General features: G+C 34.2%; 1 protein-coding gene across 2 annotated transcripts; it reads right to left on the reverse strand.

Moving 5' to 3' along the window:
* Positions 1-2,677: 2,677 nt before the first annotated feature.
* On the reverse strand, positions 2,678-8,600 carry LOC128184408 (MLX-interacting protein-like). Of its 2 annotated transcripts, none has more exons than XM_052853860.1 (7): positions 8,043-8,600; positions 7,116-7,298; positions 6,188-6,272; positions 5,639-5,738; positions 4,549-4,786; positions 4,167-4,296; positions 2,678-4,020 (listed from the first exon to the last, which is right to left on the reverse strand). In XM_052853860.1, exons 1-7 carry the CDS (start codon positions 8,118-8,120, stop codon positions 3,422-3,424), a joined length of 1,413 nt encoding a protein of 470 aa, XP_052709820.1. In that variant the 5' UTR covers positions 8,121-8,600; the 3' UTR covers positions 2,678-3,421. The 2 variants fall into 2 exon arrangements, with proteins under 2 accessions (XP_052709820.1, XP_052709821.1); XM_052853861.1 differs by having other exon boundaries at positions 4,660-4,786; positions 8,043-8,597.
* Positions 8,601-13,333: the final 4,733 nt, after the last annotated feature.

The following is a 13,333-nucleotide window of genomic DNA, read 5'->3' on the forward strand; positions in this document are numbered from 1 at the left end:
CACTATCTGCCTCACATTTCCTCGACCAGAAAAACTATCCCCTGCCACCCAACTGTATTTTTTTTTTTCGGTAGGTTGTTCATAAAATTAGTCGCTTTACCGTAAGAGCGTATGTATCATATGTATAGGCTTGTTGGCCTGCTATTACCATTGATTCTTGTGTATTTTACTTCGGGTTTTTGGTTTGTTTTGTTTTCCAACACCCCAGCTGCACATGAATCACAAGGGCTCGGTTGTCGGAAAGTGGAGTTCTTTAATTATTATTTGTTCCCGCCTGAAAATGATTAAAGAAATCTATTTATGTGTATATTTACCTATATTTACATTCTACTGTGTTTTCCCATTAAATTCTGTGATCTTCAAATGCCTCTAAATGCAACAAGTAGTCAAAGGTCAAATTGACGAGTTTTATTATGACGTCACAAACGCTGAACGCTGCAAACTGCAACGTCACAAGCGAAAATCAAAGTTCACGCTTGTGGCTGTTACTGTGGCTCTTCCATTAATATTAACTTACCCTTAGAATAAGATAGGAATTTTAAGACATTAATCACATTTGCAGACAAGGCAAGAAGTTGAAAAAATGTAAATATAAGCATTAAATCATGATTTTTTGAAGTATACACTCTCATAACTGCCGCGGTGTGTGCATACAAATTTTCATAACGCGCTAACGCGCGTTACTCAATTTGTATGCACACACAGCGGCAGTTATGAGAGTGTATACTTCAAAAAATCATGATTCAATGCTATAGTATTGCAAATAAAACACTCTCTGAAAACTAATGTGGCATATTTCTGCCCCCTACATGTTAGATAAATTATGTCAACATGCACGACAATTATGTCAACATGCAAGATAATTATGTATACATGTAAGATATTGATTGTTGACAGGCAAGTTTTTAAATCTTTTCAGTAAACGATTTGATTTTTATATGGGTAAAATGAGATAAATACTGCCAGACTCTGACATCAAAGATACAAGATGCAAGATAATTTTGACAACTTGCAACTTATCTATGTTGACATGAGAGATAATTGTGTAGACATGCAAGATATTTATGTAGACATGCGACTTTTTATGTCAATTTTAACATGCCAGGTATAATTATGTTAGCATGCAAGATATTAATGTTGACATGCGAGTTAATTATGTCGACATGCGACTTATTTATGTGGACATGCGACTTACTAGATATGGGAACATGCAAGTTATTTAACCGCATTACAATATTACTTATTAGGTTTGTTACTGACTGTTTAAAGAAATTTGTGGGGTCGACCCCACAAATTTCTTTAAACAGTCAGTAACAAACCTAATAAGTGTTTTGTTTTGTCGAGGACCTAAAGTTTGATAAGTAAACAAACGTTTGTGTAGAAAATCAGTTCAAATAACGTTACGTCCGCCATGTTGCGCTATAAATTTTGACGCTTGCCTTTTAAAGAAATTTGTAAGGCAGCCACGTGACGCGTTTCATCCAATGACGTCGCGACATTCTAGTCCGAGGCAAAACAATAGCAAATATAAAGATCGTGAGTTTGAATACTTATACCGCGCTACAGAACAGAACATTTTGTTGATATATACATGTACATGTATATATTGAATCACACACCAGTACGTTAAGTAAAATATCTTAGTCTCTGTAAACGCTCTAAATAGCCTTATTTTCAAGTCTGGCAATAATTAACAAGTTCTTACAAATGCCATGCATTATTTCACTTTGAAATTTTGGTCAATTTTTCCCCCAGATTTAATTTTGTTTAGCTTTTATAACTACTTTCGCGAATTTACACAAAATAATTTCGAATAAAGGCAAACAGTTTGCTTACATCTGGCGTTTTAATATAATCAGTCCAACCGGATTTCAATCAACTGAAATTAAAATCAATCTTGCAAAATCGTTCCGAAGTCGGTCAGCGTGCTTACGAGAAAGTTTGGGGCAAGTACATGTAAAGTGACAACATTATGCAGTAGTACATGTAAGTTGTCTAAAGGATATAATAATACTATTTATTTCTACAGAATTTGCATGGGATTAAAAAGGTTAATAAGTCCAAAACAAGCATATACGTTTCTGTGCGCCGTAAATTGCAACTTGTTTACACGTATATGTATATCCATAAGGAACTGTGGCTCCCAGGTCGTTCATCCGAATTTTTTTTATTTTAGATAGGGAGCTATAGGTATATATACCTTAGCTAGGGGGAGCATTCATTCCGAGATAGATTTCTTTGTCGGAAGCTGGATCGAGGAATATTTTTGGTACCGTTAATCAATTTGAATTTCAGTGTCATGACCTCATTGATTTCCCTGATGATCCGCGCATGCATTGTGAAATACACCCAGTTTCACATATTCCCAAGTCAAGGGTTTCTGATCCGATCCGCTCTACATTTACATTTTAGCGGATCAGTAACCCTTGACTTGGGAAGATGCCAGTTACAAAGCCGGTCAACTCATTACAATGTAGACCTGCATTATTTTAATCCTATTATTTTTTCCTTTTGATATATAAATTTCATTCGACTTATTAGAAATTTGTATAGTTTCCTGTAAGGAAATAACTGCAAAACATGTACACCTTTTTCCTCAACTAAAAATGGAGTGAGTCCTGTCATGAATATGTTCAGTATTGAACAAATCCTCTTACAAATGACCAAAAAATCAATATTTCTGGGAAGGAAAATATTTATTTTTTACAAAACATACAAGCATATAAAGCCCTTTACAATCACTTAAAGGAAATGGAAGAACAATTGATTTGAACATATGATTTCACATGGCAATTTACGTTGAACACGTCAAATATAGTATATCATTGGAAGCAAGGCACAATTAATTTCACAAAATCATTGGTCTGTCAGTGTAAACACAGATTATACAAAAGCTTTCTAAATTATCCTATCAAAAATCAGCTACATGTATTCTATATTTTGAACAACTTTGTTTCCCCAATACTTGTATAAAATGCTGCAAAAAAGTTTTTAAAAGAAATTATGTAAACTCATTCAGGAAATAACAATTAAACTAAATATTCATTATGTATTGTAATACTTATATAACTATCAAACATGTACATCCCGGATGGACCACTTACAATGAAAATTAAAACAACAATTAAATACAGTAATGCCACACTTGATGAAAGGCCTTTGTGTAAATACTGTAATTAAGCATCAATAATACATTATCACGGATAAGCAATAGTGCAACATCGATCCCTATTCTCGATAAAAAAGCACAAACAAGAAATGCAATGAAAAAACTTGTAAGCATGGATTAATCAAGGTGAAAGCAAACACCAGCAAGATAATAAACAGTCAAAATGGTACATCTACTCAAATATGGAACTGAAATGAATTTTTTTTTATACAACAACAGAAAAGCTCATTAAGTTGAGCTAAAAAAGATGTGTCAGAGTGAATAATGGGCATTCTGATGTCCCTGATGTGGTGTAAAAGTCTGCGTATATGGATTCTGACTGTGGGTTATGAACCCCTCTGTGATGGGGGTGGGGGTAATGTCATTTAGGGAGACCGGTTGGTCAGACAAGAGATGGTGGAGAGAGTCAGAACTGTCCAGATTGTTAAGTAGAGAGTCCACAATGGACATCTCGGAATCACAGGTTGGGAGTGGGATGTCCCCTAGAGGACCAAGAGGAAGTTCCTGAGAGTCCGTGCACATGGTAGCTTCAGTCAGGGCCTGCGGCAGGGCGCAGTTATCCGAAACGATGCTGGAAGACATCATCGAATTCCCTGAGGAATAGGTAGTGGACAGGTCCGTGTTTGTTGACAAGACTGAGCTGACCCACACATTCGATTGCGATGGGAGCTGGGGAGGGCTGTTATTCACTGGTGTAGCAATGGTCAAGGGCGTGTGTACTGCCTCCATTTTGATGTCCGAAAGTGTGCACAACTTGTCAGCACAACTCAAATGGGCTTCCACTGGTAGCAGTTCGGGGGCATCCATGATTTTGGTGTTCTTGCTGACTGTTCTTAAGCAATTCAGAAATTCTGGTAGAAAGAATAATTCTTACTGTATTATAAATTTATTAGTTTATTTTCGAACTTGTAAATGAAATTGCCTGTAGTTCAAATGTTTCGATAAACAATGTTCTTGTCATGTGACACAATTAATCATTCAATTACAAACAGTTTACCTATCCGAAGATTTGGAAGAGCAAGTTTTTCTTTGACCCAGTTGCTGACAGAATGGGAAAAGTCATCTGAGGTTGTCGTAGTGACCATAACTTTAAAGGACTCAAACAGTGGCTTCAGCATAAAGCTAAACTGATCAACATAAGGAAAATTCATCATAGGTCTATTTTTCTTCCTTGTGGACATCTGCCTTATTTTAATTTAATATCAAATAAAATTCTTTTTTGTTTTGAAATCTCTGATTAAAAAGAGTTAACTTCTAAATAAACAACAAAAATGTAATATAAAAATGTTGTTTGTTTAAAATCTCTGATTATATGGAAAATTCATCATTTACAAGACTCAAGTCTTCTTTCCTTCCTTGATGACATCTGCTCTACTTACCAATGTGTTAAATGAAAATCTCTGATTAAAGGAGAAAATGCCTAAAAAACATAATTTTTGGGACGAGAGGAAATGGCTATCAAATTCAGACACAAAGTGTGAGCAGGATACGATGTAGAATTTCCAGTTTTTCTTGGTCTGTGAGGCCACATACTGCTGATATAGCTGGTCGATATCTGTACTAGGGGGTTCCTCTACTGCGTCTACACCAGTCACCGGAAGCTCCTGCTGAAGGTCACTGAAAAAAGTCAAAGAGAACCAGTTAAAGAGCGACAGTCCATATTACTGAAATGCAGAGATATTTAAAGACTGAGGCCATCTTCCAAATATCCTCTGCAATACATTTTTGGTGGGATTACAAAAATCCCTGGATTCATCATGAGTGAGATATTTTCCATTCTGAGAGATAATTCATTTATTTATTTCTTTTGTTTTAAACTTGATAATGTAGAGAATTGTCTCTAAATTTTAATAATAAATTTGAAAATTTGAAAATTGTACATGTAAGCAAGAGGAAAATATCTCAGTAAACCAAGTTGTTGGACAACTAAAATAGAAACTTTATCACCTGCAAAAAATACAAACTGTTTTAAATCATAATTCTGATGTAAAATTATTGTAATACAAAGCTGACTACACAGTATATATACAATAATCTTACCCAAATGTTCTGAAAGTAAAAACAATACTACATTTAAACAATGGTTCTTCCTGAAAAATGAAGTGAGAATTAGTGAAAAATCAATACATGTACAAAGCAAGTGTATTTGACTACAACAAAATATTATATTAATAACGTACCTGGAAAAAAAAGAGAAAAAAAATATTTAAACATAAGTTCAATGTACAATTTTCTGATATGAAAACATGTACATTTTCACTTATCAATAAATATATCCAACAACTTGGCATCAATATCATAACATCTGGAAGAAGAAATATAAGGAGAGACTGAGACGGTAAGCATACTGTATAAATAGGAATAATAATATACAAATAGGTACGTACAAACTATTGTTAGTGACGACCATGTACATGTAGAGTGAATCATACATAGCATGGTCAAACATTTAAAATGTTTTTGACTTACTGAATTTGAGTACCCACGGACTGGATTTCTTGCCGCAAAGCAGCCGCCTCATCGGTGAGCCCCCTACATTGGCCCTTAAGTTGCCGACAGTATTCAGCCGCTACAAGAGGGAGACAAGTCAAAACTTTGGGGTAAGATGCCCCCTCACAAAAGGGGGCAAACTATGCAGAGCCTTTACACTATACTGCCCCAAAAACATTCCTCTTTCTGGCATCCAACAAACATTTCTTTGTGGTTTTTCTTTCTTTTTCATCCAACAAACATTTCTTTGTGGGTTTTTTTTTCTTTTTGGAGTAAAGTTTTTTTTGAGGTTTTAAATCTCACACACAACCAAAGTGCTTTAAGTTCTTTTGCAAAAACATTTTTTGCAGTTGCAAAATTTTGTAGAACCACACAGAAGATGTAAAACTATGTCTTTAAGGTGCAGAAAGAGCAGTGTTATCTAAGGAACCTTAAATACCCCTAACACTAGCAGGTGCCCATGAGTGACTTCCCCCTTACGGCTACTGACTTAATTAAAACCTAACCAGGCGATTGGCGGATACCTACTTTTAAACAGCATAACAGCTTTGCTTTCCTTTTCAGACACATCTTCAAGAGAGGGAACCAAAGACCTTAAACTTTCAAATCCTTTCTGCAAAAATAAACCAACCAGATAAACAAATATTCAACAATTCAGAGCATTTTAAATAGCCTGAAAGAAAAGAAATAATGTCAAGGAAAATATAACAAAGCAACAGAGCTTATTATCTTGGAACATTCAGAGAAATGTCTTCCATTTGAACGTAAATATCAATTACACTGTATATTCATTCTCAAACATATTACTGATATCATCCCATTGAGTACAGAAGACATTTCTTTGTTGTCAGTTTAAATATAAACCATATGTGATAATGTAGAAGAGCTTATCAGCTACCAGTAAATCTAAATCATAATGGTTCTAATAAAAATTTATGTCATAGTCATACACTTCTTGAAGTCTCAGGAACAGACTTTTAAATTAATGCTTTTTGCAGTATTTGCTTCTACATATTCACATACTTTGAGCTGCATACAGTGCCAAAATATGAAAATATAAATTGATCAATGTTTCTTAACACACACCCACATCCACTTACCCAAAATGATTCCCTTCAATAGGCCTTACCTGATAGGGTATCATATAGATATGGGGACTAAATTTTAGGTACACTGGCCAATTTAGCCCAGGCTTTCTTTTTGCAAGTCGTACTACTGTGTACATTCAATACCCATGAAAAAATAACATAAAAAGTAATGCTTCAACGAAAACTAACACAGACTTGCAAGAGAGCAGTGCACAGAACACTATGTCACTAACTATAACATGAAAATACCTACCATAATTACTAATAATATATCCCTAACGTGAGATTAAAAGCAATATCTTAAACTACTAACATCTTGATAAATCTCTACAACATAGCAAAACCCAAACTGAGCCATGAATTCAAACCTGTATTTTGTCCCTTCGCTTGTGTTCCGCCTTGATGTGCGAGTCTCGTTTGTGTCTGGGGATTGGATTGGCTGGCCTTCCACATTTACCTGTCCGTGGAGATGAAGGGGAAGATGGCGAGCTTCCATCCGGAGGACTTTTTGCAGCCCTATGTCTGGTTTTTCTCTTTACCCTACCATTTACCTATATCACAATCAAAAAAAAATGATAAACGATAAAATAATTATAAATAGAGATCTAACGTTAACGTTATTTTTTACGGTTAAATGTTTTTAATATTTTAAATCAATTTTTCTCTTGATAATTCAGTTTAGTTAAATTTGATTAGTAGTTTAGGCTTTTTTCTATTTTTACTTTTTTTTTACTTAAATATCTGAAAAAAAATCCACAAAATGATTCCATAACAAATTTTAGATCCACTCCACCTGTTGAGTCAGACCTCGGGACTGTACCTAATGGAATCTGTAAAATCCCGAGTAGTTACGTAGGGATTGTGACGTGTTTTAAACTAATTCATATGCATACCACAGAACAACCAATCAGAATTCGTGATTTCATTTGATCATGTGACTAGAAACAGTCTACTATATAAGCCGAGTTTTCCCCACTAAGAATTTCTTGGCAGTTGTGAACCCGACGGATGTACACCCGTCAAATGAAATTGCTTTCATTTAACCAATTAAATGAAAGAAAAATGTTCCAAAATTCTATGGATTTAATAGAAAAGCTGAAGTAATGGAAGAAATTGGAAAATATAACAAAGAACAATTAAAAAATCATCAGAATTTATGACTGGAGCAAGCTGTCTACAAGTTCGAATGAGAGAAGTAGACGTGTGCATGGGGACAGCATGTTTCATTAATAAAAACATTCTGAGCAGCAAAAGATGGCACGAACTTCTTCGATTAATAAAATAATCTTACATACCTGTAATTTTTCGGTTATTTCCTTGTGGAGATTATTCAAATCCAATTCCGTTTGGTGATTGTTATAACCTGTCATCATGAGTTCACCTTGCCGGGTGAAGGCAGAGCGCCAGTTTTATATACTGCTATACCACAATGCATTGCGATAATAGTCTCGAATCCATTCATGAAATAGTTTTCTTTGTTGTGGTGTTTGTATTAATTAAAAACAAGACCACTGGATCTATACCAGAATGTGTGTTTTACAAATACCACATGTTTGTGTGTCAAAACATCAATTGTTTTGATTAATGCAAGCGAACACAGGGGGTTTACTTAGCACGTGCACACGTGTACCTAAAATGTTGACCTCGTCACCTAAAAATTTTGCAAATCGGATTTTGTTTTGGGGTTTTTTTTTGTCAAAACCTGATATAAAATGAAATTGTTTCAATAAAATAAGCGTTTAATCACCCTGAACCGTTAGATTGAGACTATGTTTACCTGTTTGCCACTGGATGGAACCGGTTATAAACTTCAAAGGCGGATCTATGAAAAATTTCGCGCGATTAAATCGGTAATTGCAAGTACATCATGTCATGTATATCATCGGATGTATGCTTACCAATATACACAATTGAAACACTTTATGAAATAAAAGCGACACAGTGTCTGCCTATGCTTTGTCTTTATTTGCACCTATGCAGCTTGTTTAGAATTACAAATTACTGCACAAGTAAGAGATTTCATGGAACAAATTAAATTATTATATGATTAAATATATATCTGTTAATATGAATTTACTCAGCTTTACTGAACATTGTCATCTGAAAAAAAAAACTTGACAAAAATTAACTGCATTTTTGTCTCTGTAGTATTGTATGACAGTAACATAGAAGGAAAATAAAAGGTAATAAAAATATATTGACTTCAAGTAAGTGTCGACTGAAATTAATCTTGAAAAAATAATGATTTTAATGATACATGCGCTGTAATACATGTCTTAGATCTAATTATTTTGCTTTTCAATGTGAAAAAAGACTTGAAATGTCAAGGAAAAAAGGCGCAAAATAATTCAATAGCCACCCAAACAAAAAATGTTCTTAAGAAATCATATCAAAATCACTTAAAAATCGTATCCAACTCACAAATTCATGATTTTGTTCTATGATTTAGACATGATCCATTAAATGAATCATACCCAAATCATAAGTGACAAATAAGGAAGTATGATCCTGATGTGATTTGTTTCTTGGTTTTGAGTCTGCTATGATTTTCTTGTGATTCTGGTATGTGCTATTATCTTAGAAGGCAACAGAGCATGCGTTTGAAATGATTCGTTAATTGCCAGATAAACTGACCACTAAGAATTAAGATTTCTGCATAACAGGAAGTTGAGTTGCAAATTTTGAATGTTCATCTTGGAGCCTAAATGTGATGTACATGTCAGGGAAATTTCTAATTGTTGGGCATCTGGCTCTATCTTGGCATATTTATAAAGTGAATTTATGGAAGTATTTTGGGGGAATATATTCTTATTCACTTGAGGTAAATAATATTTCATAAAGACTAATTTACAATACACTATCAAGTGATTTAGTAAGTGAAGCAAGCAACTAATGCATGGATGTACATGTATCATTAGTTCAGACTGGGAGCTACAGACCTGCAGCTAGGTTTTGAAATGCATACATGATATTTTAATTTGAACAATTCATGTAATAATTGCTAGAAGAGTTTGAAACAACAGTATAATTATCATCTAAATTATGGAAGACTTTGATCCTGCGTTCTAATTCAGATTATATTGGCTTAACGATACAGTTCATGAGACATATATGTATACTATTTTTCATATTTGGTAATTGACAATGTATTTCAAATATTAAAAGTATATGATTTTCTGTTGCAAAATATTAATTATATATATAAGTGGTCATTTTTTTCTTTAAGAAATTATTGTATAATTGTCCTTTAACAGGTCATATAATGATCATGGTTTTGATATGAGTTGTTAGTTACAACAGATCATACCAGGACCATGGTTTTGATACGAGTTGTTAGTTACAACAGATCATACCAGGACCATGGTTTTGATACGAGTTGTTAGTCACAACAGATCATATCAAAACCATGGTTTTGATATGAGTTGTTAGTTACAATAGATCATACCAGGATCATGGTTTTCTTGCAATTCGTTAAGTTTAACAGATCACCCGAGAATCATGATCCATTAACTCATTTGCATGTGAAATTTTCCTATACCGAAATCATCTCAAAACCATGATTTACACACAAGCCATTGATATGATCCCGTAGGCTATTTTTTCTGTTTGGGCAGCTAAAGAGCCCATATTGGTCGAACCATTTTGTACTTACAGTGTATTTTTAGATCGCGTGCAAAATTCAATAATCAGAGAAATGTGATATTTCTGCATCTTTTGAATTATGCATCTTTTAAATTATGCACCAATTTAGTTTTTAAAACAGTAATGCCCTCGACTGACAGAATTTTATTTATAAAAATTTACACAAAAATTCATTTTCGGAAGGACATCTTAACAACGGCTTCCATGATTTCGGGGAGGGGTTTACCTTAATTTCTTAAACGGGCACCTGCATACTTTTGTCTGTAATCGAAATCCTGATAATGAAGGTCATATATTATCTTCTAGCAATCTTTTACAGCACATTGCAGCGTGTTCAGGTAAACGACCTTTGCTGTCACTTGTATACATGTATATGGATTAACTTGAATTGTATGGATGCTGCAAGATATGAAGTACGTAGCTATATTATAGAACGTTCGGTTGATCGTAGCACACACGCGTAGCACAATATATATCTTTATTCGTAGCACAATTTATATCTATATTCGTAGCACAATGTCAAAGTTAATGGTAAGATGTAATATTAGACCAGTTCAGCCAATGACAAACCTAAACCATGCATGCATGAGTAAAAAGACAAAAAAAAAATCTACCACAGGGAATCTAGTGCAGTTTTGATCCTGTTTGTTAGTAATAACAGAAATCATTAAAATTTATAATCTTCGAAACTACAGGAACCATCAACCAAAACTACAGGAACGTAGTTACATACATGTACTAGTATAGGTCCCTGCTAATCCCTCTATCATTACTATCATGTTTTAAAAGTGTATTCAATGTACTTCATAGGCGTCGGAGCGGGGGGGGGGGGGGGCTTAGCCCCCCCCCCCCCCCCACTTTTTTGCAAAGTTAGACCTATTATAACCATTATAGGCACAATTATAGCATCATATAAGGTACAGGCCCCCCCCCCCCCACTTTTTCTCGCAGGAAAGATAATTCTTCCTAAATGTACCTTGAAAAGATGGAAATATTGAGATGTTGGAGTCATAGATATACTACCCCCCCCCCCCCCCCCCGGATGAGGAATATCATGATTTGGGAGAAAAAAAATTGGTAGGTAGGAATTTTTTGGAATTATTTGGAACTATAGGTATACCCCCCCCCCCCCCCAACTTTAAAGATGATTTTCCAACTTCAGTATTAGAATTTCCAACTTCAGATCCACAACTCGTAAAATTTTATGCGTCTTACATTAATTATCCATTTAAAAAGGAAATAATGAGAAAAAAAGTGGGACAAGAACTTATTACTCGGTTGAGCGATGTGGCTCGATCATGTCTATTTTTAAATACGCAAGGTTGCAAAGTAGGAAACAAGGGTATTGACTAATTCTATCATTGTCCCTACATGAACCCTACAAAGAAAGAAAAGTTATAAATAACGGGGGCCGTAAATTTTTTGAAGAGCTAAACTATTTAATCTTACGAAACACGAATGACAGGATACATGTAAACTCTGCGCCTAGTGAACTAGGCACTTGATAAACTTGGTGCTTTAACATTTATTTAATTCCGAGTCGAGCTTGTGTGTGTGTGTGTGTGTGTGTGTGTGTGAGAAGGAGAGAGAGAGAGATAGAGAGAGAGATCCGCGAATTATTCATAGTAAGTTTATGTGTATGTTATATATGTAAAGTGGTTTAATTAATCAAAAGATCATTAATCCCCCCCCCCCCCCCCCGAAATAAGACAGTAAAAGAATCACGTCCAGGATTAAAAAAAATAAAGTTTGTATTTGAAGAATATTTAAATGCAGCAAGAAAATATTACATGTATGTTCAGTCGAATACTAAGTTTTGTAATTTATTGTTGAATAAAAACCCTGAAAATGCATCACCTTTATGAGATCAACTTGATCATACTACATTAATGTATGAAAATCATAGCGGTTAGGCCTATAAAAAAAAGTTGTGTGTTTAGGGTAACACTGATGAAAAAATTAGGTTAGGTAGGTAGGGATTTTTTTTTATTTTATCATATTTTTTTTTCTGTATGAATCCTAAGAATGTTTGTTTGTGTCATATTTAAAAACAGATTTTTTAATAGAAATAACATAAAATTCACAATCGGATAAAAACAGACATCTAAAAATGGTAGGATCGGGGCATTTTTCTTGTATAGGTCGGGTTACCCTAAACACGCAACTTTTTTTTTAGGCCTTAAAAGGACATGGACGTGATATGTGCTCAAAATCTAAATTTCATTTTCCCATTTAGAATGGTTAATATGGGTATTTTAATTTTAATGCCTCGTCAAAATTTGAAATTCATGCAAGTAATGAGTTTCAAGCAAGATACAGAGTTTGGAATTGACGTCTGATTGTTCCAAAAAAAAAAAAAAAAAAAACCAAACCCGGATCCAAACGTATGGCAGGCCTAAGCAAATAGTGTGCTAAAATTCCAAGCACATGCGTTAAACACCAAATAGTTGCTCCGAAATTTTTGTCGATTATTTGTTTGAAAATTTAGGCTGAAAATAAAAACAGTATTCATTTAACAAAAACTTGACATCAGATTGGTACCAAAATAGACCCGTCATATGGCATGCCTAAACAAATAGTGTGTTAAAATTTTTAACCTCTGCGATGAATAGTTGCTGAGACAGAAACTTTTGTTACGGACAGACAGAAGGATGGACACAGACAGACACACAAGGGTAAAAAAAATGTATACCCCTTCTCCTTCCAAGTGAGGATATAATGAAGCACTGACACAATTCACTCATTGTGTTGCAAATGTTACAAAATATCGACTGTCTAATAGTCTAGGACGACTGACTTATAATGACTAATTTTAATAATGAAAAAAGTTTATGAAATAATCACTAAAACCATTTGTTTTTAGTACATTTATTTATTTAAATTCACGGATTTCCTGTTTTGAATATCACTGAGTTCCTTATGAAGTTCAAAAAAAGTTTAAGCT

This window comes from Crassostrea angulata, chromosome 5 (genome assembly GCF_025612915.1).
Source record: "Crassostrea angulata isolate pt1a10 chromosome 5, ASM2561291v2, whole genome shotgun sequence".
NCBI classification, from domain to species: Eukaryota; Metazoa; Mollusca; class Bivalvia; order Ostreida; family Ostreidae; genus Magallana; species Magallana angulata.

What these genes read in the sequence shown, in the direction of transcription:
- LOC128184408 (XM_052853860.1), bottom strand. Translation starts at nt 8,120, where the DNA reads ATGATGACAGGTTATAACAATCACCAAACGGAATTGGATTTGAATAAT. An exon ending in TCCGTGGGTACTCAAATTCA is followed by an intron (nt 4,787 to 5,638) that starts GTAAGTCAAAAA and finishes GACTTTTTTCAG; the next exon opens with TGACCTTCAGCAGGAGCTTC. An exon ending in GATTTTCATTTAACACATTG is followed by an intron (nt 4,297 to 4,548) that starts GTAAGTAGAGCA and finishes TATGTTGATCAG; the next exon opens with TTTAGCTTTATGCTGAAGCC.